We start from the raw sequence: 27,279 nt of genomic DNA on the forward strand, positions 1-27,279 counted from the left end.
ACAGGAATGCTGTAGCCTGCTATAATTCTCCCAATAGATACTGTAATCCGGAGAAGTTTTATAAATATGATCGCTTGACAGAAATTCAGGAGCAGGCAACTGTGGGTTAACCTCATGAGGGGAATTATTGCAGCAATCTCTATTGCGGGAGTCTCCTTCAGAAATGTTTCTGTGACAGAAACTGAGATATAAGAAGCTGCCAAGTGATTTTCGTCCGAAAACCTAATAATGAATTTATGGATCCCAAACCAAGTGAAAATCCAATGGAATTTAGAAGGCTGTTTCTTCCAGTCCAATCCCTTGACCTGTTACAGTAGTCAGAAAAGGGTAGGGTGCAGGCAGTGTCTCAGTACAATGTCAAACCAATTCATGCTTTTATAGCATTCTTTAAAATCCCAAAGGAAAAGAAGCCAAAGATGTTAAGCCTGGATTCCCTTATGAGCCTGTGCACTGACTATTCAAGGCCACTTACTCCCTCATAAATCACTGCCCGCACTGCCAGAAGGCACATTCCAGAAGCACAGCACATTGTGATATTTTATTCTCAATATCTTTAAGTTTCTTTTTCTAAATGAATTCGCATAGGCCATTGACATACGGGACGTAATTTAGGGAAATGAAACAGTTTCTTTTTTTTTAATTTTCCTAAATTACGTCCCATATGTCAACGACCCTTTTCCTAACTCCATTCCAAGTTAGCTCTCCTAGAAAGATGGTCAGGATTCAGCTGTCACTCAAAATGGGCTCTCTGTCTCTTGGGGCCGACAGTCTTTCATTAGCAGGATTGCTTCAGTTTCCCATGAAGTCCTCCTTCTGGCCAGGGACTTGGGTATTAGGACAGCCAAGAAGAAGAGGCACAATTTCCTCTTCGTAATTCTTTGCACTTCCCAAGGCCAACTGCCAATTGAGGTCGCTCTGGCCAGGTGCTACCCTGGAGAGCTATCTCTGGAGCATTCCTCTCCTTGCTGGCTTTCACAGCTTCTTGCTTGGTGACCTCATCTCTTCAGCTTCTTCCTGGGCTCTTTGTCTGTTGCTGTTGTCACCACTGACCACCAGGTCACATTCTGGCCTTAGTGACTTGCCTCACTGCCCTTATATACCATTTCAGTCAGGACATCCTGACCAGTGGTGTGCCTCGATCTCTGACAGTTCATTGGCCTGTAATGCTGGACCAATGAGAGCCCGCAGAATGTTCCTAAACTGGCCTATCAAAACCTGACATCTTGAATCTCACTTTTCTAATATAAAAACTGAGAACGAGTAAGGCTTTGTAACTGTGATAAGTAAGCAAGAAGCTGTATTCAAAATAGCAGATTTCATCAGATCACCTCTCAGTTATATATGACCACAGCAATCTTACACTCATAACCATTCTTTATTTTTATATTTACAAATCATTTAAAAAATGTTTACCTCAGGCAATTTCTGATTCTCCATGTCATTATAGATTGGCGGGACATGGGCGCTTGGATCCAAAGATTACACAGGATAAGGGCTCATCTGCACTATACATTTAAAGCAGTATCACACCACTTTAAACACTCGTGGTTTCCACTAAAGAATCATGGGAATTATAGTTTAAGAGTTGTTAGGATACCCATATACCCTTCACAGAGCTACAGATCACCAAGTTCCCTGGGAAAAAGCATTGATTATTAAACCACTCTGGGAATTTTAGTTCTGTGGGGACAATAGAGGGTCTCCTAAGAACTCTCAGCACCCATAACAAACTACAGTTCCCAAAATTATTGGGATGGGGGTATCATGACTGTTTAAAGTGGTATGATACTGCTTTAAATGCATAGTGGAGGTGGGGTCCATGTCCCTGAGTACCTAGTCCTAGTAGCCCTCCAGGAATTATTATTCCCCATGCCGCCAGCAGCCCAATGAGTCCTGTTAAATGATGTTTGTGGGGAATTAGGATTTAAAAATCAGAATCCAGTATAGGAACACAATTATTTTAATAAGACTTCAGGCTGAAAATGAGTTTGAGTCAAGCCCTCTCTGTGTCAGCTTCAACACTTTATCCAACAGTTTTGCTATATAGACTCCTCTTAGTTACAGGAGGCAAAAATGTGTTTATCTGAAATATCAGCTCAATGGATGCTGAGAGCTTTGAAAGGGCAGGGATTTCAGTTGAATAAAAGTACTGTTTTTATAGGACTATGTGGGAGGCATATTCCTTGATTGTTTGGGTGAGATATTCGCATAATGGGCACGTTATAGAGCATAATTGTCTGTGAATCTAGACTGACAAATTTTGTAGCAAAAGGGGGAAACAACAAAATAGGAACGACTAATAAAAAAAACACACCCAACAAAACAAACTGTAAAAGGCACACAACAGTTTGCCAGAAGGACAAACAGCAGGGGGATGCAGGTAAAGGCGCTTGAATTGATGCCAAAAATGGGAAGGCACAACAGAGATAAATAAAACACACAGCAAAGATGCAATATAATAAAATGCTGTAATTTGGGCTGCCAGCATGAGAGAGTAGACAGTTCACAATAGTAGGGAGTGAGTTAGCTTTTATGGGATATTTAACCACAACTGCCAGGAGAAGCTGCTGCTGTTCGTATTCAAATAAAGCAACCGTGCTATTGAGGAAAATGATATAAAATCACTTCTGTAAACTTTTTGGTTCCATTTGTTGAGTTTGCCCACGAGAGATCTGCATTTTACTTTTCGATGGCTGTGTTTCTTGACCTTGCACACAGAAGGCTCTTCAAAGAATTCAAAACGGCAGCGCAATTGCTTGCTGTGTGTTCTCAATCTGTACAGTGACCTCTTAAGTACAATGCAGTACCCAGATTCCCCTCCCTCTCTGCGCTTCGCCATTCCTGCCTTAGGGTAGCAGCAGACCTTGGCACCTGAAATTTCAGTGGTGCCCTGTGTGGTGCGAAAATTCAGCTCTCCCTGCCTGTCTCACTCAACTGTAAGCATATCTGAGGTGTCCCTTATGGCGCCCCAAGTCTCTGCGCCCACCATGACTGTACTGGCCTCTGCTCAGGGCCTAGCTAGGCCTGTGTGAGGATGGAGATGCTTGAATAACTCTCTGGCTCCTATCCAAATTTGCAAATAGCTGTTTGGCATCCCCGCATGCCTAGTGATGTATGGAAGTGAGAGCCGGACCATAAAGACGGCTGATCGCCGAAGAATCCATGCTTTTGAATTATGGTGCTGGAGTAGACTCTTGAGAGTCCCATGGACGGCAAGAAGATCAAACCTATCCATTCTGAAGGAAATCAACCCTGAGTGCTCACTGGAAAGACAGATCGTGAAGCTGAGGCTCCAATACTTTGGCCACCTCATGAGAAGAGAAGACTCCCTGGAAAAGACCCTGATGTTGGGAAAGATGGAGGGCACAAGGAGAAGGGAACGAAAGAGGACAAGATGGTTGGACAGAGTTCTCAAAGCTACTAACATGAGTCTGACCAAACTGCGGGAGGCAGTGGAAGACAGGAGTGCCTGGTGTGCTCTGGTCCATGGGGTCACGAAGCGTCGGACACGACTAAACGACTAAACAACAACATCCCCTCATGCCATTTTACCAGAAAAAAACACATCCACCCAAGCTGCTATTTTCACTGTGAGGAAAAACTATACATGAGCACATTTTCCCTAAGTGAACATATAGCAGCTGGTAAAGGGGTTTTTTTGTGGGGAAATGCTACAGAACAAAAGAGCCACCCCCCCACCTACCCTCCCCATGCCATCGGACCACCGAAGTGTCCCTATTTTCCAGGGATGGTCCCGGATTTACAGAAGCTGTCCAGGTTTCTGATTTGATCCCAGAATGTCCCACTTTTCCTTAAGATGTCCCTATTTTCATTAGAGAAATGTTGGAGGATATGTGTGATAACAACAACAACAACAACAACAACAACAACAACAACAACAACAATAATAATAATAATAATAACTTATATCCCTCCTATCTTGCTGGGTTTTCCCAGCCACTCTGGGCAGCTCCCAACAGAACACTAAAAACAGAATAAAACTGCAGACATTAAAAACTTCCCTAGATGTTTTCTAAAAGTCAGGTGGTTGTTTATTTCCTTGACATCTGATTGGAGGGCATTCCAGAGGGTGGAACTTTTCTGTAACTTGGCTTCTCGCAGTGAGGGAACCATCAGAAGGCCCTCAGCGCTGGACCTCAGTGTCTGGGCTGAATGATGGGGATGGAGCTGCTCCTTCAGGTATGGTCCCAATCTATTTGCTAAAATTTAAAAGAGGCCAGATAGTTGTTCATAGTTCACACAACTCCATCATCATGTTTACTGTAACTCTTGACCTTGGAGAAACACTGCTGCAGGAAGCTATATAGAATAATTCGCGGATGGGAGAACTTTGGCTCTCTGAGTGTTGTTGGATTCCAAGTCACATCAGCCCCAGCCAGCATGGCCAAAAGTCAGGGATGATAGCAGCTGTGGTCCAAGAACATCTGGGGGGGGGGCACAGATTCCTCATTTCTACTGTAAGCAATCCTATTTGTACTTGAAACAGTAATCAGGGTTCAATGGCCATCATATAACTTCTTTTATGTGTATCAAACAACTGCTCTTCCGTTTATCACTTACAAATTTAACAAATAAATAAAAATACTATGTGGGGGTGTTGGTTAATTTTGTTTGTTTGTTGTTATGGGATGCATTTTTGTGTTTTTATATTGTTAACCACTCTGTGATCTTCAGATGAAGGGCAGTATAGAAATTTAATGAATGATAGAATAAATAAATAAACAAAATACCAAGCAAATTGGGCTATCAATGAATTCAGGGATCAGAACTGAAACATTGAAGTATAGTCCATAGGTCTCTTTCTGATCTGCTTTTTCCTTCTAGGTTTTCCTTTTTTAGAGATGCATTTCTTTCAGTCCCAGGTGAGGCCCTAAAAAAAAAAAATGAGAGGAGAATCTTGTTCTTTTAATAGCTGGTTTCTTGTGAAACACTCTACTAAACAGATTGTGGAGGAATGTAAAGACAAGAATTTAGTCATCAAAGTAATTTCAATTTAAACCCATACAATAATTTTACCTGAAATAATCTTTGAAGACTAACACATAAATGCCAATCTGTTAAAACAGAATATACAATACAGATAAAGAAATTATTCTGCCCTTTATAATTTTTATAAAACCACCTAAAATAGCATCTTTTAAAACAGAGATGAAAAATGACACACGTGCTTCAGTTACCTTCCTTTTTTAAAATTCAAGATTTTGCAGATATTTGGAAAACTTCTGGAAAGGCCTGTCATCTATTCTCATTTTTATCCAAACGTTGCTGTTCTTCTTTCAATGTTTGATGAGGAAATTACCTGCTGCAAGCAAATCTTTGACAATCAAATAGAAAAAGTGGGTAACAGTCTTTGGCATTCTAATTTATTATTTCGTGTTATTTACTTATTTACAGAGACATTAATTTTATTTTCTCCTTGGTGACTAGCTATTGTGTTGTCAAGAATAACCTCATTACTTTGTGTTTTAGTACAAACTGAAGGGGGAGGGGACACACTGAAAAAGTTTGTTTCTATGAATAGATTTCCAACTTATACAACTCTTGTCTGGCATGTGTATGGTAGGCACAGTGTCTGGAGGCAATTAGAATGCCCATAAGATTCTTTCCAATAATGTGCTTTTAGGTTGTGATGAATTGGGTAGCCCTCTTTCCACTGGGGTAAGTTTCAATAGGTTTCAGGATAGGGAGAAATGCTGGTGAACAGATCCCCCCCCCTTTTCTAACCTTCCCGCCTTATTTTGTTTTTACCATTGTATTTGTGTTGCCTGGACTGGCCCATCCATATGTTTAGGTGAATCCACAGGGGCAGCCGATCCTGGTGTAGATCTTTCCCTCCCCCTGCTTGTTCCTGATGTAGATCTTCCCCTTCTTCATTGGTGGGGAGGGGAGCAGCATTTTGGGGCCCCAATATCTTGGGTCAACCCCAATCTTTGCATCCCCCATGGTGGCTATGGCAGCAGAAGAACTTTTCTGAACATCTACAAAGTCATTCCAGGGACATCTCAGGGGGAGAGATATGCCAACAGCCCAGAGCTCAGGCATTTAAAAAATAATATTTATTTATTTTTATTTTTAAAAACTTGAGTAGAAGTAAAAGAAATGTTAAGAGAAACAGACAATGTTCCTTTTTCTTTTTCTTTCCAATTGTAATTGAGAATTTTCAAAAGCAAGCAGCTGGCTCAGAGCTTGGCTTGGGAGCCTTGTGTATACCACCTAGGAATAAGTGATATAAATGTAAACAAACCTTTATCCCAGGGGTGCCCAAACTTTTTTCAGAGAGGGCCAGATTTGATAAAGTGAGCATTCGTGAGGGCCGATCAAAGTTGCTCAGCTTTTTTTAAGATTGAAGTTTTACCCCAGGAAATAAACTGCTACAGGGATTAGGCCCCCAAAGCGGACTTTGGACATGCCTGCTTTATCAAAGATCTACAGGACTTGATTCTCATACCTGTTTGATGACAGAGCAACTCTAGCCCTGGAGCATCAGTTTCTTTATCAAGTCTGTGATGTAATATAGGCTTGTAAACTCACACAGCCGTCTGTGATGCTTAAGTGACTTCATTACTTCACCAGTCTTACAGCATTTATGGAAGGGGTGGGGAAGTTGCAGCCCTCTGGTGTTCTTTGGCTGCAGCTCATATTATGCTTGACCATTACCATACATTTCAACAAATATGTATGGTATTCTTTATCACAGCACAGGATTCTTAAAAGAGTAGTTCTTCAATATTTACCATATTACTCCGATTATAAGACTAGGCTATTTTATCAAAATGTTTTGCTAAAAACTTAGGGTCGTCTTATACACAGATAGTGGAGAGGTGGGGCGCGCGATTGGTGGCTGCCGCGAGCAGGATATTGTCTGTGGCATTTTTGTGGGTTATTGGTGGGTGCTGAAAAGTCCACTGCCTATTGGGTGCTGTGGCAGTTAGGCAGGTGATTGGTGGTTGCTTTCAGCGAGCTTGCAGGCGATTGGTGGCTTCGCTGATGTGCGTGAGATTGGCTGTTGCGTTCCTGCGGGTGAGTGATTTTCAGCCCAAAAAACGCTCAACAATTCGGCAATCTCCCCCCCATTTTCTGTATTTGGAGTCCCCAAAAAGAGGGGGCGTTGTATACATGGGGGTGTCTTATACAGGGAAAAGTACGGCAATAGCATGTATTCAGAAGGAAGGCTCGCTTATTCCTGTTGGGAATTTTAATTCTGCGTCAATCTGCTTAGAATTTGCAAACTAGAACCTGTTTCAGTGGGAGATTTTTGGATTCAGTTCCAATGGGATCATTTTTGAGTTTTATTGCAGGTTTTACTTATGGTGTATTGACAGTCCATCATCATAACAGTTTCTGTTTATTTAAGTTAAGGGATGGAGGCAATGCACTTCATAAAAACATGCCAGTGACTGCAGGCAATTTAAAATGGTCTCAGGAGTTACGAGAGAGACTGCTGAAGCACAGAACACATTTTAGGCGCATCAATCATCTGTAAGTATTGCTATAAAAATTGTACAATAGGGCTTAAACCACTTCCCAAAGCACCTTCCACTGTGTACTTAGAAATGACATTGAGGAGGAGGAAATCCTTTTTCTCTCTCTAGGATTCTGCAGACAGAGGAAACCAATTTTGTCTTCCAAAAATGTGAGAAAATGTTGGAATTATTGGATAAACACGATGAGGAAATTTATACCACATGGGCACAAGATTTAAGCCACCTTTGTGAAGCACATCTCGGTCAACCAATTCTCAGATACGACGACTGTGGATTGTTTGAAGTAAACTTTAATGAAAGGGTATAGTAGACAACTTGTTCTTTACTGTTGTTGTTTAGTCATTTAGTTGTGTCCGACTCTTCGTGACCCCATGGACCAGAGCACGCCAGGCACTCCTATCTTCCACTGCCTCCCGCAGTTTGGTCAAACTCATGTTAGTAGCTTCGAGAACTCTGTCCAACCATCTCATCCTCTGTCGTCCCCTTCTCCTTGTGCCCTCAATCTTTCCCAACATCAGGGTCTATTCCAGGGAGTCTTCTCTTCTCATGAGGTGGCCAAAGTATTGGAGCCTCAACTTCACGATCTGTCCTTCCAGTGAGCACTCAGGGCTGATTTCCTTCAGAATGGAGAGGTTTGATCTTCTTGCAGTCCATGGGACTCTCAAGAGTCTTCTCCAGCACCGTAATTCAAAAGCATCAATTCTTTGGCGATCAGCCTTCTTTATGGTCCAGCTCTCACTTCCATACATCACTACTGGGAAAACCATAGCGTTAACTATACGGACCTTTGTCAATTAAACCAGTGGTGGGGAACCTGTCTGAGGTGTAGGGTCGCAATTCCGTTTTGAGGAGCTGCATGCATGGTGTGGGCGGGGTCAGAGGCAAAAGTGGGTGTAGCAACAGATTTTAGCTTTGTACAGTAGGATGCATCCAAACCACGCAAAAGCCAGAAGTTTCTACCCCTGTACCCCTCTCCATCCTATACCCCAGAAAGCAAAATACATCATCGCAGTTCAATAACACATCCCAACCATCAAAAGCACTTAAAGAAGCGTGAATCCAGGGCTAATGAGGTATTACAAAGGCCAGATTGAGAGGCGTGGAAGACTGCATTTGGCATCAACTCACACCAGGGTGTTGGGACACGGGTGGTGCTGTGGGTTAAACCACAGAGCCTAGGACTTGTTGATCAGAAGGTTGGCAGTTCGAATCCCTGCGACGGGGTGAGCTCCCATTGCTCGGTCCCTGCTCCTGTCAACCTAGCAGTTCGAAAGCACGTCAAAGTGCAAGTAGATAAATAGGTACTGCTCTGGCGGGAAGGTAAACAGCGTTTCTGTGCGCTGCTCTGGTTCGCCAGAAGCAGCTTAGTCATGCTGGCCACATGACCCGGAAGCTGTACGCCGGCTCCCTCGGCCAGTAAAGCGAGATGAGCGCCGCATCCCCAGAGTCGGTCACGACTGGACGTAATGGTCAGGGGTTCCTTTACCTTTACCTTTACCACACTAGGGTGAATCATTTTTCAGTCATTATGAACTTTCATTATGGGCTTCAGGGGACAGGCAGGAAGACTGGGACGTCAGGGAATGATGATCAGGGCTTTTTTCCAGCCAGAACTCAGTTCCGGCATCTCCTAGGTGGGCACCAATTCACAGTGAATTCTGGCACCTCTTTTTCTAGAAAAATAGCATTGATGGTTATCACAACCTTCAGTCTGGTGAGGTGCCTCAGAATTATTTGCACTCATGATTCTGAGCCCTCTCCTGGGCCCATAGGAAATACTGGTGCGTGGTCGATGGCCATTACTCCCCAATTCCTGTTGCTTATATTCTCCAGCAAGGGTTACGGGGTTCCTGCAATCATCAGCAATGCCTGGAGTTTTGCCTTCAGACAAGTTAGACTTAAAAGAAAACTAAAAACCAAAAACCCAATAAACAAAAACCCAACACCACTAGTAATACAGCTATGCTCATAGAGCACCTGGAGGATCTGTCTGGCATCTGAACTAAAATATCCAATGGTACACCTGGAAGGAAGTTGCACGTGTGTCCTTGAAGCGAGGTAGTTTTGAAGAAGCTTCTTGCAACATGACAAAATCATTTACATCTTCTCCTGCAGCTCTCTGCCGTGCTCAGGGAAGTGAAATACCTTGAGGTTTTAAAACACCCTGATATACCTGAGGTTGCCATGCAATTGTATTCCAAGAGAGAAACCCTTTACAAGGTAAATAGAAGTGATTCCGTATGAAAGATGTGTGCGAATATAAAGAAATGGAAGAAAATTGACATAACTGCAGTAATCTGTTTGAGTCTTCAACTATCTAAACCAAAAGCAAAGAGTGCACAACTATTTTTTCCTAATTATTTTGTCAGCTGGATGGTTGTTATATTGTAGTTTGTAGTTAATCTTGTATTTCAGTCTTACTGCACGCATATGTGTTCCTTTGAATACAAAGGGCCCTCTTCTCTTCTCTGTTGAATTAGTTGGCGGTTCTATTGACAGCAAAATAGCAGTGTTCAAATTACAAAGGGGGCGGGAGGACCGAACACTTCAACTACATTTAGGGTCTCCACACTTTCCTTTTCTCTAAAGGTACGGGAGAAAAGAACCTGGGGGTGGGGGAAGGCCCCTTTATTCCTCTCTCATTCCTCCTATAAAAGCACTGGTAGGAAAATGGGCTTCTCAGACCAAGAATTCACAGAAGGCGGGAGAGCTTGCAGATGTCTTAATGCACTGTGGGATTCTTTGCCATCACAAACTCAAATGTTATCCAGTAGGGTTGTGTTTGGAATAGCAGCTTCCTCCAGTGCTGAGAATGCAATCTGGTGCTGAACTGGAAGTATAGACACCAATGAGAACTTGTTCCTTGTGCTTGTGTAGACAAAAAGGACCAAAACCATGTACAGGATTGGCTCAGTGATGCATGTAGAACACTGTTTTCCAAACTTGGGTCTCCAGATGTTTTTGGACTACAGGTCCCATCATCCCTAGCTAGCAAGACCAGCTGTGAAATATAATGGGAATTGTAGTCCAAAAACAGCTGGAGACCCAAGTTTGGGAAACATTGATGTAGAACATGAGAGAGGTAGAGGTTCCTCATCCCAGCAGGAGGAGGAAATGGAGGCACAACCAATCCTTGGAACACCTATCACTACTGCTGCAACTTCTCCTCTTCTGCACAGTCGCAACCTGCTTACTTGTCCTCTCTAAGCAAGTGAGCACTGGCCTGAAGGAGGCCAAGCAGTACCTTCCACTTGCTTTGAACCAGGGCACCTGTGTGGATTGGGCCTAAGGAGACAGCGCAATAGAATGGGCAACAGTGACAGTAGCAAGGATGAAGAGGAGAGCCCAACTTGCTGAGGGGCCTACCAAAACATGGAGTAGGGACTGACAGAGTTAGGTGGGGGATTGGTGTGAAAATTCTTGGCATCCCCTGTAGAGCTCAGATGACTGGGCTCAGTACATCCCAATGTGGTTACACTAAATTGGGACATTTCTCCTCCTGCCTCCTGCTTCTAGAAGAACCTGGGATATGGTGTAATGATGGGCTAGCTATTTGATTGGCCACTTGAAATGGGTGTAGGTTGGCCTGTTTCTAAGCACCACATACTCACACAACAATGGAAAAGTTGGAACAGCAATTGACAGTCCAGTTGAGAGATCTTCTTTGCTACCCAATACTTTAAAAAATAAATACATACATACATAAAGGTCACATGAAATCAGGGGAAGGGTTAAAATAATGGTGGCCCTTCAGGAGGGCTGTCTGAGACAGCTCAGTCAGTAGAGCATGAGAGTCTTAATCTCAAGGTCATGAACTCAAGCCCCAAGTTGGGCAAAAGATGTCTGCATTGCAGGAAGTCGGACTAGATCAGGCTTCCTCAAACTTGGCCCTCCAGATGTTTTTTGGCCTACAACTCCCATGATCCCTAGCTAGCAGGACCAGTGGTTAGGGATGATGGGAATTGTAGTCTCAAAATATCTGGAGGGCTGAGGTTGAGGAAGCCTGGACTAGATGACTCTCGTGGTCCCTTCCAACTCTACGGTCATAAGATTCTATAATCTATACCTCCATGGGGCCAAACTAACTTTAAATATGCAAGTCAGCATGGAGACCATACCTCCCTCCCTCCCTCTCTCTCTCTCTCTCTCTCTCTCTGTGTGTGTGTGTGTGTGTGTTTAAAAAATCATATTAAAGATTTCCCTCTTAGAAAGCATATGTCCAAGGTTTTGGGGTTGTTTGTTTGTTTGTTTGTTTTTTGCTTTCTTCAATGCTTTCCCCCGGTGAAATCCATTCTTTACCAATAAATTGCAGCAAACATCCATCGACAGAAAAACCTGATTAACTTTTTCTCCAATTCAGCTGTTAATCATGGGATTCCTCAGGGGAAAGTAGCTGGACAAGTGTGGATAAGCCCCTTGTCTCGTACAGCTCTGTTCCTTCCATTGGAAGGAATGGATCAGTCTTCACATGCAAGGACTCTGAGTATACTCAGGGCCTTCTGGTGGTTCCCTCATTGTGAGAAGCAAAGCTTCAGGGAACCAGGCAGAGGGCCTTCTCGGTAGTGGCGCCCGCCCTGTGGAACGCCCTCCCATCAGATGTCAAAGCGATAAATAACTACCTGACATTCAGAAGACATCTTAAGGCAGCCCTGTTCAGGGAAGTTTTTAATGTGTGATATTTTAGTGTATTTTTGGTTTCTATGGAAGCTGCCCAGAGTGGCTGGGGAAACCCAGCCAGATGGGCGGGGTACAAATAATAAATTATTATTATTATTATTATACTTCTGATGGTAGAGAGATCTCTAAATTATGACGAATGATTCACTCTACGTCTCCATTAAATCACCATTGAATAATAGACACTATTACTATTATTATTATTATTTTCCCCTCAGTACATTGGGAATTTAAATTTAATCACCAGGCAATATAACCAGTTGCAGAGGACAATTCTGCCTGAGGAAGCAGAGCTCATAGCTCATGAGATTGGGAGAATCGACCAACAGTTGAAGCCTGCTTTCGACACACTGACTTGGCAAAATGAGAGACTGTGGGACTATATCGAAGAAACCAGGGAACTTGTTGAAAACGTAGGCAGCAGGCTCCAGAAAGCCAAGGAGAATGTGGGGTTGATCCAGAACCTGCTGCATAGACTGAGTGAAACTTCGTTCCTCGTACGGAAAACTGGTGTTGCTTGTCCGCTGCTGTGCCTTGATAACAATGAAAGAATGTGCCAGCTATATGGATCAGTGCAAGAGATGAGCACCAGGATCCACCTATTGGTTCAGGTAATATGTAATTTATTGCCCCCCCACCCACCCTCCAGAAAATTCCCAGAAAATTTTATTTATATTGTGGAAAACAATTAGACCACCTTGTTTTTAACTTTTGACTTTGATTGATAATTTTAATGTCTATTTTATTTAAACTGCTTAGAGGTTTTTTATGATTAAGTGATAAACAAATTATGTTAAACATAAATAAATGAACTCTCTGGAGGGCCACAGGTTTCCCATTCCTGCCCTAGACTGAAGTATGCAGATCAGAAAGTTGGTTTATTTAGCATGGTGTGAAGGGTGTTAAAATCCTGCCAGGAAGTTCATTGTGTGTCCTTGGAGAAGTCATAGTTTCTCAGCCTAGCCTAGTTTGAAGGGCTGCTTAAATGAGTTTAAATGAAAGTATTACAACCGTCTGAGTGGACAAATAATTGTAAACATCTCCGTGATCCTCAGGTAAATGGCGGTATAGAATTTTAATTAATAAATAAATGATAAATAAATTATAATAAGTAAATTGGATTCCCATTCCTTTTCCCCCTTCGTCATCTGGTTTACCCTCCTGTAATCACATATTAGGGCTTTCATGTTAGCAGTGATGGCCAAACTTGGCCCTCCAGCTGTTTTGGGACTACAATTCCCATCATCCCTGACCACTGGTCCTGTTAGCTAGGGATGGTGGGAGTTGTAGTCCCAAAACAGCTGGAGGGCCAAGTTTGGCCATCATTGATGCTAGGGTGAGATTTGCTCACCAAATCATAGAGACAGAGGTGCTGCTGGAAACAAGGTAAATGAGAGACGCTATAGCATGTACAGCTTGCATAACCTCTGTAGCTCTTGTTGTCGGTGTTGTCCTTTATTTTAGAGCATTGTTCAATGGACACTTGAGTGATCAGGCAGGCAATTATGTTGTAAATAGCGGGGACCTTTTCCTCCTTGAAAGAAAGGAGATAAAAGGAAATGGGAAAAAGAGTTGTCCTTCACTTTTGAAGAAGTTAATTAATTGGAATAGGGGAAATTCTGTGTTGGGGAGTGCAATTTTAAATTCTGCTGCTCATTTTTGGGCAAATTGCTTTCTCCAGGAGAATCAGAACTTGCTTCAGGCAGATCCCCTTTCTGATGAATGGAAAGCCTACATTGAATACATAGACCACATGATTTCAGATGGACTGTTTCAAGCTATCAAGTGTTCTCTTCAGTATCTGGTTGAAAACACCGAGACAACCTCAAAACCTACTCCCTTATTTGAAGCGCAGCTCATCCTTAACAACAATGAAATGACTTTTAAGCCTTCTTTGGAGCATACTGTCAATGGCAATTTTTCCGACATCGTGGAGGGCCTAATCCAGAACATTTACCTGATTGCATCAAATATAAACAGGGTTGCTAAGCATCTTGGATATAAGACTTATCAGGTATAATCACCAATGTATCTATTATCTTTTTCTTTAACCACTGAATATTTTAAACAGCCATTTCAACTAAGGTTATATTGTCCATCCAATTGACTGAATAATAGTCTTTGGCTTTGTTCTACCTTTGATGAATCAGGTCTATGATGCTATGGTTTGGCCAATATGACACCGCTGGCATCCATTAAAAATAAAACAAAATGGTAAACTCTGTTTTGGGAGACACCCAGCAAAGTGGGTTGTACTAATGGTAATGTGTGTTTGAATCAAACATGATGTGACTATAAGCAAGATTTTGAAAAAAATGGGCTTGCAACCAACCTCATCTCTTTGCTCACAGAAAGCAGCTGGGACCACATCTCAGGGCAATGGGTTTTAACCATTTTCTACCACATTTTCCTTGCTGAAAATTGCTCCTCCCCCTGAAGTAGCTTCAGGTGGGAAAAGGGTTAAAGTCCCCCTGCTATATGATTCCAGTCTGAATTGGGGATCCCCCACAGCTGCTTTTTGTAAACAAAGAGGCATGGGCATGCACAAATACATATTCAAAACCATGCCTAAAATTGTCTGGTTTTATTATTTGGGGTGGGGGTGGGGACCTAGACAACAATACCTAAAGGCTCTCAGTGGCCTCTGATAGCAGGGCCCGAAAGGATGAGGGTTGCAGTTCAGCAACATCTCAGATCTGGAGGACACCGTGTTGGCTACCCCAGTCTAAATGATGGTGGAGACAAGTTATCCAACAACAGCTAAAGGGCATATAGTTTGAAGGCATGTAGGCTCTTCTGCTGGTTATGCTGAACACATGTAGGAGGTAAGGCCAAAGTCAAATGGGAACAATTCCATTTCCTTACCTATGCATGCTCATAATATGTGAAGAAGTTTGGAATATTTTTCAGACTTAAAAAGTGTGTGTGTGTGTGTGTGTGTGTGTGTGTGTGTGTGTACACATCCAGACACACTAATTAGTCTTGCATTTATTGAAAGCCTTTGACTCACATCTCATTGGTATATACCTTAGGGGCAGGGCATCATTTTCTCTCCATCAAATTTTAGCTCTCTTTTTTTTGCCGCTTAGAAGCAGCTTGCCATGGCAACAGCATTTTGGATTATGTGAGTAGTCACATCTGAAATTGCACACCAAAGGATTCTTGGGGCTGAGAGCCTAGACTGGAATCTTAAAAGAGATTTGCAGTGTGGCCTCTGACACTTGTTTCGTAATGTAATTATTTGTGCGCAATCCTATGTGTGTTGCCTCAGAAGTAAGCCCCATTGAGTTAAGTGGGACTTATTTCTGGGTGAGTATAGGAATGCAGCCTAAGGCATATTTCAGCTTAGTGTAAAGTAAAAGGCAAAGGTAAATGACCCCTGGATGGTTAAGTCCAGTCAAATGGGGTGTGGCGCTCATCTCACTTCAGACCGAGGGAGCCGGCATTTGTCCACAGACAGCTTTCTGGTTCATGTGGCCAGCAGGACTAAACCGCTTCTGGAGCAACAGGACACTGTGATGGAAGCCAGAGTATGTGTTTGTAAACCATGAGATTAGTTTACAGTGGTACCTAGGGTTACATACGCTTCAGGTTACACACTCTGCTAACCCAGAAATAGTGCTTCAGGTTAAGAACTTTGCTTCAGGATAAGAACAGAAATCGTGCTCCGGCGGCGGCGCAGCCGCTGCAGGAGGCCCCATTAACTAAAGTGGTGCTTCAGGTTAAGAACAGTTTCAGGTTAAGAACGGACCTCCGGAACGAATTAAGTACTTAACCCAAGGTACCACTGTATATACTTGCAGTTGTCCTGGGGCCTTGCTGCAGTCTCTCTCTCTCTCTCTCTCTCTCTCTCTCTCTCTCTCTCAAAAACCATTGAACCAACTCTCTCTGGTTTTATTTTCACATTTAGGATGATGTGGACCAGATGGATACACTGGATAAAATGCACCGGGAAATCATGGCCAGGGTGCACTCGGTCATTGTTAATGTTCAGGAATATCAAAGCTACTTTAGGAAATACAGCCACTTATGGATGGATGATAAAGCCAAATTTATGAAGCAGCTCCTTCTCTATGGACGATTTCTCCGTACTGAAGAGCTGGAATTATATGCAGACTATGAACTTCAGAAATGCTCCCCACAGTTAAATCACTTTAAACAACAGGTACTTTGTCATTTTTAAAGGTCTTTTCATCTGCCTCTGTTAGTTGTGTTCCATTAAGCTATTTACACGATTTTGCTCTTCTAATTAAAACACCAGAATTTTAATCACATCTTGTTCTTTAAGATCAGCATTTATGAAGCCCTGCATGAAGAAGTAAGCAAGTTTGAAAACCAGAAGATTTTTAATGGCTGGTTTCAGGTGGATATTAAGCCTTTCAAGATAGCTGTGATGAATGTTATTAAAAAATGGAGCTGGATGTTTCAGGAGCATCTGCTCAACTACGTAGCCCAAAGGTAAGCCATCTTTGATGTCTTTTAAAAAGGCTTTTGAATTTTACATCTTTTGAAATGGGGGTGGAACCGTGCTCGTTTCGTGAAATATTGAGTAGGGGAGAAACAAGGCCATGGAGCATCACCAAAGCCAAACAAAAACCACCATAAAGAGTTTGATCCCAGCAAAGCAGAATTGCAGATGATCTTGTACAAAGGACTTGCTCTGCTGAATGGTCCTTAAATACGTCCTTTTGTGGGTTAATTGCATTGAAGAAGAAGCAGGGCTCTGCTGCTGGCACCAGCCTTGACGTTGTGCAGCTTCCCTGGCCACACTTCTGATGTGGAGTGTGGATGTCTACAGGAGGCAAGGCTATATACACACAGACTTCCGTATGAGCCAGAACCCCAATTATGTGGGGTTCCAACTGGTTGTGGAAGGCTGCATGTCAGTGGACAGCCCTGTGCACTGAGCCAATGAACATGCAGATGGAAGCTTCTCACTGGGGAACCTCAAGACCAGGAGCCAAAGGTGGCACCTCTAGAGACTCTCTCCAGGCCTATACTCCACACACACACCCCATGCCACAGTGTCTCTGCTCAGGCAACATCTTTTGCCAGCCCTGCTCTGTTCCTTCTTTGGGTATTTTGGCTTGGCTAGCCTGTACTCTAGAGTTGTGATAATTCTTCTTATTTGCCTGGAGGATGGGGGATGCATGTGGAGTGGTGTTGAATGGCTGAATGGACGTGTGCACATGGGTCTGGAAAGGTCCTTAAAGTATAATGAAGTTCTGTGAAAGCAGCAAACTCAGTACGCGTTAGTTGCTGACATCATAACCTTGTTCTAGCATTACAGAATTAGCCAAGTTCATCCATGAAACGGAAAAAGGGTTAGCTAAGAAAGTGAATGAAGGAGATTATGCGCTTCTGGTTGAAATAATGGGACACCTCATGGCTATCCGCGACAGACAATCCATTGAAGATATTTTCAAACCTCTAAAATCGACGGCTGAATTGCTGCGAAGCTATGGGCAACAGCTACCAGAGCAGATTTACACAGAACTTGAGGTGAAAATTCAACTGCTGTTGTATCTGCTGAGTTTCAATAATAATAATAACAACAACAACAATAACAACAACAACAACAATATACCCCGCCCATCTGGCTGAGTTTCCCCAGCCACTCTGGGCGGCTCCCAATCGAGTGTTAAAAACAATACAGCATTAAATATTAAAAACTTCCCTAAACAGGGCTGCCTTCAGATGTCTTTTAAAGATAAGATAGCTGATTATTTCCTTCACATTTGAAGGGAGGGTGTTCCACAGGGCAGGCGCCACTACCGAGAAGGCCCTCTGTCTGATTCCCTGTAACCTCACTTCTCGCAATGAGGGAACCGCCAGAAGGGCCTCGGCACTGGATCTCTGTGTCCGGGCTAAACGATGAGGTGGAGAATTATTATTATTATTATTATTATTATTATTATTATTATTATTATTATTATTATTATTATTATTATCAATATTATTATTATCAATCAAATTTGTATACCACCCTATACCCACAGGACTCAGGGTATTTACAACATAAAACCACAATATAAAACCACAAAATACATAATATTTAGAAACTGATAATAAAAATAAGTTTCATAACGTTTGCTGCTTACAGAGGTCTTCTCAACATGTTAGGGCTCAGTGAGATCAGAGGCAAGAAGTGAACAGAAGGAGAGCCTGCTGGATCGAACCAAATGCTCACCTGGCCCCAGCAATCTGTTCTCCCAGTGACCAACTAGATGGCCACAAGCAGAAAATGAACAAAAATAGGCCCCCTCTTTTTCAATATACCCAGGAACTGGTATTCTGAGGCATTCCCCCACTGATACTTGAAGGCGTCACAAAGCCATGGTCATGACTAATGGGCTCTAATAGTCACATCTTCCATGAATTTGTCTAATCCCCTTGTAAGGCCATTCAAGTTGGAAGACCATCACTGCATCTTCCATCGCATGAATAAGTGCTTCCTTTTATTTTCCCTGAATCTGCAAACACGCCAGCAGAGGAAGAAGGGAGAGGCAGTGGGGAGCTTGGCGCAGTGTGGATGTGGTGAAAGGAGCATTTGTCTTTGCTGTGCTGATCTCCACGCTGCCTGCCTGCCCTTGGTAATCAACAGCAATGCGTAGCATTCAGAAGCCAGGTATGCAATGCTACCCTGCCTGTGCAGCCCTGCCAACCACTAACATCTAATACTTGTTGTTGTTGTTTAGTCATTTAGTCGTGTCTGACTCTTCATGAACCCATGGACCAGAGCACGCCAGGCACTCCTGTCTTCCACTGCCACCCGCAGTTTGGTCAAACTCATGCTGGTAGCTTTGAGAACCATCTCGTCCTCCATTGTCCCCTTCTCCTTTCCCAACATCAGGGTCTTTTCCAGGGAGTCTTCTCTTCTCATGAGGTGGCCAGAGTATTGGAGCCTCAGCTTCAGGATCTGTCCTTCCAGGGAGCACTCAGGGCTGATTTCCTTAAGAATGGATAGGTTTGATCTTCTTGCAGTCCATGGTTCTCTCAAGAGTCTCCTCCAGCACCATAATTCAAAAGCATCAATTCTTAGGTGATCAGCCTTCTTTATGGTCCAGCTCTCACTTCCATACATCATGACTGGGAAAACCATAGCTTTAACTATATGGACCTTTGTTGGCAAGGTGATGTCTCTGCTTTTTAAGATGCTGTCTAGGTTTGTCATTGCTTTTCTCCCGAGAAGCAGGCGCCTCTTAATTTTGTGGCTGCTGTCACCATCTGCAGTGATCATGGAGACCGAGAAAGTAAAATCTCTTACTGCCTCCATTTCTTCCCCTTCTATTTGCCAGGAGGTGATGGTCCCAGTGGCCATGATCTTCGCTTTTTTGATGTTGAGCTTCAGGCCATATTTTGCGCTCTCCTCTTTCACCCTCATTAAAAGGTTCTTTAATTCCTCCTCACTTTCTGCCATCAAGGTTGTGTCATCTGCATATCTGAGGTTGTTGATATTTCTTCCAGCAATCTTAATTCCGGCTAGGGATTCATCCAGCCCAGCCTTTCGCTTACATCTAATACTATCTACTATTATATATAACATTGGCTACTTCCCTATGTTTAAAACCAACCCTAGAAAGCAGCCCTGAGTCGGTTCTGAAACCGGGGCCATCTCACAAGGTGAGTCATTGCTGAAAAGGTTCTTATAGGATGCAAAAATTGTCATTCATTCACTAGACCTGAGAATTTAATATACATAAGCAATCTACTGACAATGAATCCATAAATGAGGGCACAAAGACATTCCTGCCTATAAATTGCACCTTAAAGACAATATTTCCATAGTAAAAAAGCAACAACATGTTTTCAATGAAGTACTTAAAATAAATGAGAATTTAGAACAGAAAAAATAAGCCAATCAAGCTGACATGCTTCCAAGTTTCATACCAAGCATGAAATATTTTCATTTCTTGGGAAATGACACAACACAAAAAAGAAGTCCTGAAGATTTATGCATAGAACTATATATTTATGAAAAGGTGGGCTCAGTAATACTGCAACAGTTTTGGTTTTTTTACTAACCTTTCCTTTGGAATTAAAGTTTTAGAACAAAGTTGATGCCAATATCTTATTTGATACAGTGGTACCTCGGGTTAAGAACTTAATTCGTTCTGGAGGTCCGTTCTTAACCTGAAACTGTTCTTAACCTGAGGTACCACTTTAGCTAAGGGGGTCTCCCGCTGCCGCCACGGCGCAATTTCTGTTCTCATCCTGAAGCAAAGTTCTTAACCCGAGGTACTACTTCCGGGTGAGCCGAGTCTGTAACCTGAAGTGTCTGTATTTTATTTTTTATTGCTTCTCCTTAACTCCATCTATCTATTTACCCCCTTTTAAAAAAATCTCTCCTAGGGGTTTTACCTGTTTACAGATTTCGTTTCTCAGACTTCTAGTACCTAACACTCCAATTCATCCTTGGTATAACATTCCCAGTATTTCCGCATTTTACCTCTGGTTCTAAACCTGTAAGAAGTGTGACTTTGCACTCATCCCCACTCCCCTTTATCCCATGATTACTTCCATTTGTACTAGATTCAGGTAGGTAGCCATGTTGGTCTGACGCAGTTGAAACAAATAAAAAATAAAAAATTGTCCAGTAGCACCTCAGAGACCAACTAAGTTTGTTCTGGGTATAAGCTTTTGTGTGCATGCACACTTCTTCAGATACACTGTATTCAGTTCTGCGGGGACTTGGAATCATTTTCCCGCCGACTATGCCTCTTGAGAGTCCCATGGACTGCAAGAAGATCCAACCTATCCATTCTGAAGGAAATCAGCCCTGAGTGCTCACTGGAAGGATAGATTGTGAAGCTGAGGCTCCAATACTTTGGCCACCTCATGAGAAGAGAAGACTTCCTGGAAGAGACCCTGATGTTGGGAAAGATGGAGGGCACAAGGAGAAGGAGAGAACAGAGGACAAGACGGTTGGACAGTGTTCTCGAAGCTACCAGCATGAGTTTGACCAAACTGCGGGAGGCAGTGGAGGACAGGAGTGCCTGACATGCTCTGGTCCATGGGGTCATGAAGAGTTGGACACGACTAAACAACAACATGTCTGGGGGAGTACTTCCAACACACACAAGAACAAGACAAAGAAGAACAAACAGCATCTTCCCAACACAACATCTCTCAACCTACTGGGGAACAGCTACCACCCTCCCAACCCACCAGTGGACAGAACATTGACCACCAACTGCCATAAAAAAAATGTTACAAAAAAAGAGACTCCACAAAATGGACCCCTCTTGATGGACGCAATACCACACTAGATCTGTACATTGATTGCTTCAGCCGCAGAAGGTAACTTCCGTTTCAGTGTATCTGAAGAAGTGTGCATGCACACGGAAGCTTATACCTAGAACAAACTTAGTTGGTGTCTAGGGTTCTACTGAACAATTTTTTAATTTTTAATTTATTTCCATTTGTACTGGGATTTCTAGGCATGGGCTCTGAGAAGCTTTTCTTTTGTCCTGCTGCTTTCCCCAGGAAAACCCACTGTTTGCTGCTGAATCAAAATACAGTAAATGTCAATCTGCAGAAAAAAACAGTTGATATTTGTTCAGATTTAGCAGTAAAGCACAGGTTTTCCTGGGGAAAGAGGCAGGACAATAGAAAAACCTCTCAGACCTATGCCTAGAAAGGATGGGACAAACAGGAGTGTGGCTCTTGTTGGTCCTCCTTGATCAGTTGGTTGCTCTTGATACCACTGACCATGGTATCCTCTTGGTGTGGCTATTAGGAATTTGGGGTACTTTGATTCTACTCTTGCCTCTAAGGACCATTAGCAGATGTACCATTTTGTGGAGATGTCTCCTCAACCCCATGGGATTTGCATTGTCTGTTCCTTCCATCCTTCCCCACACATTTATATGAAGTTATTGAGAGATATTATATGGATATTTGGAGCCTGGTGTCACAAATCTGTGAATAACACCCTGCTCCATTTTTTCATACAAGGGAAGCACTGCTACATCGTTAAGGGAAACGGTTCTCCGTCTCTGATGGCCCAGGTTTCAGAACTGGTTCAGTGTTGTTCTATGTGGTTTGTTCTAAATACGGCATCTAAACTTCCAGGCAGGGAAAGAGTCAAAGCTCAGTAGTATAGCTTCTGCTTTGGCCTTCCTGAAGGTCTCCTAAGCTGGAGGGAAATCTTCTGAAATGGAGAGCTAGTACAGAAAAGTCCCACTTCAGGCAGTTACCATATATATGGATGGTGACTGGAATACCAGTGTGGGTGACGGTGGAACCAGTGCGTTGTCCACCTGTTTGTTTGTTTGTTTGTTTGTTTGTTTATACCCCACCCATCTGACTGGGTTGCCCCAGCCACTCTGGGCAGCTTCCAGCATATATAAAAATATAGTAAAACATTAAACCTTAAAAAGCAAGATGTATAATTACTCATCTCCTCGAGATCTTACGGGAGGGCATTCCACTGAATGGGTGCCACTACCGAGAAGGCCATAACCTAACAGAAATATCAAATACCTGAAGTGAACTGTAATGCCACTTGGATATTGACTATGTGGGCGACTTATTGTATATTCAAATATTCACAGGTAAAAAAGTGTGGGTTCTGCTGTTCTTTAAACAAAAAGCAATACCTGCCATATACTATGTGGCAGGCAATGGAGATGCTGAGTTCATTTTCAGACTGAATATAAATTAAGCTTACTGAGATGCAGACTGTTGAACCTAAACATTTTTTTAAAAATGCATAAAATATATTTTATGAATTACTATCAGCAATGAGTCTACAATTGCAGAGAATAATGAGGTGGAGAGTGAAAGGTGTAAATGTACCAGGGTAGGGGGAAAAAGAAAGTGAAAATAAGACATGTGTACAACCCTTTGTGAAAGGAAGGTTTGCTGACTTGATGTGCCAACGAACAAACAATATCGGTTTGTGCGTTGTTAGGAATTACCTGAAAAGTGGAAGAATCTTAAAAAGATTGCCTTCACTGTGAAGCATGAAGTGGCTCCTCTACAGTCCAATGAAGTGTCTGTTATCAGAAGAAAATGTGTACTTTTTGAGGTGAGATCAGTTCTGTGCTGTGAACCGGATGATTTTTCGTTTTTTGTTCCGATAACAAGCTGGTGGCAAGCTTCACTGAACTGAGAAATTGTAAACTCTTAGAAAAGGCTGTCTAAAGATAACAATTCAATGTTTCTGGTAATATATTCCGGATGAATCTGATAATTTAAAGCCCACTTCACCTAAAAGTGGGAATGATGCTTGCGTCCTCTTTATCTTCAATTATGTCTAATCTGTTTCTACTTCAAACATGGTGCCTGCCACTGTTGTCAGATCAAATGTAGATTTTAAATGTTTTATGCTTATCCACTGGGAATGTTTTAAATGTATGTGCGATATGATTTGTGTCGGGGTTGTGCAGGCTGTATTAAATAAAGTTTTAAGCAAATTCAAGGGGACTTAAATGAAATGATTCAGGGTTCATGGGATGGAACGTACTTAATGGATAGCAGCCAAGGAAAAGTTACAGTATTATCTCAATGGATCACCTGCTTAACCTTTCAAGGACTCAACTTTTGTGTTTGTGTGTGTACTATGTCTTTCAGGTTAAACAGCAAGAGTTCAGAAACAGATTTAAAAATGAAGCCGTCTTTAGATTTGATGCTGGGTATCCATATGCATGCATGGACAAGGTAACATTTTTTTCTGGATTAGACACTTCAGTCACACTTAAGAGAAACTAGACACTGCTACATTTTTCTGGCATTTTTATTGGCCCTGTTCCTGTGTCATTAACGCACAAATATTTGACAGACAAATGTTTTCCTGGCATGGAGAAAAGTAGTGAGCGATGCATATCTTATTTGATTCTCTGCATTAGGCTGCTGTCAAAGACAGCAGGACCAAGTTCTGAGTGGCAACTCTCTATATATCAAAGATATATACAGTGGTACCTCGGGTTAAGTACTTAATCCGTTCCAGAGGTCTGTTCTTAACCTGAAACTGTTCTTAACCTGAAGCACCACTTTAGCTAATGGGGCCTCCTGCTGCCGTCGGGCTACCGGAGCCTGATTTCTGTTCTTATCCTGAAGCAAAGTTCATAACCTGAAGGACTATTTCTGGGTTAGCGGAGTCTGTAACCTGAAGCGTATGTAACCCGAAGTGTATGTAACCCGAGGTACCACTGTACGTATGTATGTCTAAGAGAGTTCCAACAACCTGAAGCTAAAAATCTCGAACTTTTCCACAACTATCTTGGGTGAGGGATGTAAATTTTGTATGATCCGTTTAAGACTAGCCTCAGTGAAAGGAATTATGATATTTTCCCAGATGTAACTTGGGGTTTTCCATAGTCTCATTTTACTCAGGACTTACTAGAAGACCTTAGGAGCTTAGGAGACCTTACCTCAATCAAGAGGAAAGAAGGCAGTATCAAAATGTTTCTTTTTTCCCTTTTTTAAGGCAAAACCCCAAATAGGTGTTCAGAAAGCAGACATTTATTGTAGTATGTTACTTGTGCAACATGTTTTGACTAATTTCTTTCACTACAATTTAATCTCAAGCAGTTTTTAAAATGTTCCACATTATAGAGGGGGGCTTCAAGGTCAAAAGGGAGGGCCTGGTTCAAGAGCAAGGATGGAGAGCCTCTGGTCCAGCAGTTGTCATTGGACTCCAACTCCCATCAGCTAAAGCCAACATGGCCAATAGTCAAGGATGATGGGAAATGTAGTCCAACAACATCTTCAGGGCCCCAGGTTTCCCATCCTTGTTTAAAAAAGTAACAGTGTTAGCCTCTCTCTCCAAACATAACTGGGAGGAGCTTCAATATTTTCTGAATTGGGCCTTGACCTTATTGTGTGACCTTGGATGCAACAGTTTAGCACACCCATCAATTATCTTACATACTTCGATTGATGGCAAACAAAACTGACTCCATTTATTTATGTATTAAAGCATTTATAGCTTGCTCTGCATGAGTCCTGATAATCAGGGTGGCGTACAACCAAACTTCAATGCAAAGGACACTAGAGACCCAGCTCATCAAGATGAACACAAATACTCACAGCAAGAGTATTTGTAAGAAAACAACAGGGCAGGCTAAACAGTCACCCACACAAAAAGCAAGTCTAAAACCATTTAAGATTTCTGAACAAATTAATAACTTTTAAGTTGACTTGGCACCAAAACGGGGGGGGGGGGGGACACCAGGTGGCACATTGGAAGATGGCCGACAATAACATCTCTCCAACCCATACGAGGTAATTAAGAGGCTGCTATGGGAAGTATGCAGTCTTCCTACCCCCCCCCCAGGAGATGGGGGGCTGCCTTGCCAGCGGTGTCCACAATGCACCCCCGGATTTGAGAGAAGGGGGTGCTGGTCACTTGGCACGAGCCCTCAATGAGGTCGGCTCTACCTGACGCCGGTTCCAATCAGCGCGTGCTGGTTCGCTTTAGCTCGGAATTATAATTGGAAATATATGATTGGAATGAAGCTAAAGCACATACATCAAGCAACGTTTGGGAGATAAGACTGCTGACTAATGGATCTCTGTGACCGGAGTGACGGATGGATAAGTAAATCAACTGATGAACCGCTATTAAGAGATTGGTATGTTTGGAATGAAAAAGAAGGGGGGGGTGGAGGAAAAAACTTTTCTTTTCTTTGCATTATGTGATATTAATAACCCTCCACCCCAGAAAGAAGATTGTTGCGTTTTATTAATCACAAGCAGGAATTCAAGAACTGTGTGGAGTGGATTATAATTAAAGAGATGATTGGTAAACAACGAGAACAGAGGAAAATTTTATGACGCAGTTTAAAATGGCGTCTCGCTAAGACAGGCTTGCCTGAGAAAGAAAGACAGGGGGAGGAGAATCAGGACCTTTGGAATGAGAATGACTGGAATGTGATCTTAACCTGATAGAGCCCTTCTGATATACTTGGCAAGCCTGAGGAAATTAAAGGACAGACCAAAGATAAAAATTTTATGGAAGCGTGGAATGGCGGCTGTCCCTGAGTGATATGATTTTTGGAGAGTACAAAACCCACACAGAGGATGCCTGTCTCCAATCTGCTTGTGAAGATTATCAGAGATCGCAAAGAAAGGAATATATGATAACAATAAGAAGATGAAGAAAGTAATAAAGGACTATCTGGATTGAACTGGATAGAACTGTTTAATTAACGCAGCAATATAAGTGATGTTTGGACTCGTTTGGAGCTTGATGTATGGGCACCCCCAATAAAATTTAAAATTTGGCTGTATAATTTGGAACTAATGTGATTTGGATAATGTGATGTGATTGGCCTGTTAATAAAAATTATTATTATTTTTTTTTTTAAAAAAAGACTTGGCATCAAAACAGTAGCAATGTCAGTGCCTCTTCCTCTTGTAAGAAGAGGGAATTTCACATTGTGCAAACACTCGGATTATTTACCTAGATAGAATTCCTATGGAAGAATCACTCTTTTTCAGATCTAGTGTAATCTTTTACTTCTCTAGTATTTACCCCTAAAAAATTAGCAATGTGTTTCACCAATACTTATCAAAATCAAAGAACATCAGAAGCAGTGTGTTCATTAGAGACGTCCATATATCTAGGTTCTTGTGAACATGTAAGCAAAAACCTGGTGCTTTTGCTTGATAATATGTTTCAAAATGGTGTCCTTGCAGACTCATAAAGACATTGCAAAACTAGAGACAGAAATGAAACTGCTGCAGGAAACTGCAAAGCTTTTTGAAGTGAGTGTGCCAGAATACAAGCAGCTGAAACAGTGCCGTACTGATGCCATCTTGCTTAAATCAGTCTGGGATATGGTGGTGTTTGTCCAGGTAAGGACTTGCTTTTGCCATTTGCATTAAAGGGATGCTATTTCACAGAGGACGGAATGAAGTGGTATAAGATTACTTTGTGATTTGGTGGGTCCTGTGTTGATTGTGTCTGTGACCTGCTGGGTCATGGAAACAGTAACAAGTTTATGGAGATAAGGAATGAAGCAAAATAGTAAAAGGAGTTTACTAAGAACCCAAAACTCAAGATGGTATTGTGCATTCAAGCTCATTTGTCCAGCCAGCAATTGAGAAACTAAACCAGCCTCTTGTCAGCTCCTTCACAGGCATACCA

General features: G+C 42.4%; 1 protein-coding gene across 1 annotated transcript in view; it reads left to right on the plus strand.

Annotated features, from left to right (window-relative positions):
* The first annotated feature begins 6,608 nt into the window (after nt 1-6,608).
* Nucleotides 6,609-27,279, plus strand: part of LOC310833208 (dynein axonemal heavy chain 11-like) — a 217,438-nt gene continuing 196,767 nt past the window's right edge. The window contains exons 1-12 of the mRNA XM_083715704.1: nt 6,609-7,041; nt 7,376-7,500; nt 7,614-7,806; nt 9,621-9,725; nt 12,401-12,793; nt 13,864-14,196; nt 16,093-16,347; nt 16,471-16,640; nt 17,465-17,684; nt 23,098-23,214; nt 23,760-23,846; nt 26,829-26,987. Of these exons, the coding sequence (XP_083571830.1) occupies nt 7,009-7,041; nt 7,376-7,500; nt 7,614-7,806; nt 9,621-9,725; nt 12,401-12,793; nt 13,864-14,196; nt 16,093-16,347; nt 16,471-16,640; nt 17,465-17,684; nt 23,098-23,214; nt 23,760-23,846; nt 26,829-26,987 (2,190 nt within the window). The 5' untranslated portion in view covers nt 6,609-7,008. The remainder of the gene's footprint in view (nt 7,042-7,375; nt 7,501-7,613; nt 7,807-9,620; nt 9,726-12,400; nt 12,794-13,863; nt 14,197-16,092; nt 16,348-16,470; nt 16,641-17,464; nt 17,685-23,097; nt 23,215-23,759; nt 23,847-26,828; nt 26,988-27,279) is intronic.

The sequence above is a fragment of the Podarcis gaigeae genome (assembly GCF_964106915.1).
Source record: "Podarcis gaigeae genome assembly, chromosome: 1".
Taxonomy (NCBI): domain Eukaryota; kingdom Metazoa; phylum Chordata; class Lepidosauria; order Squamata; family Lacertidae; genus Podarcis; species Podarcis gaigeae.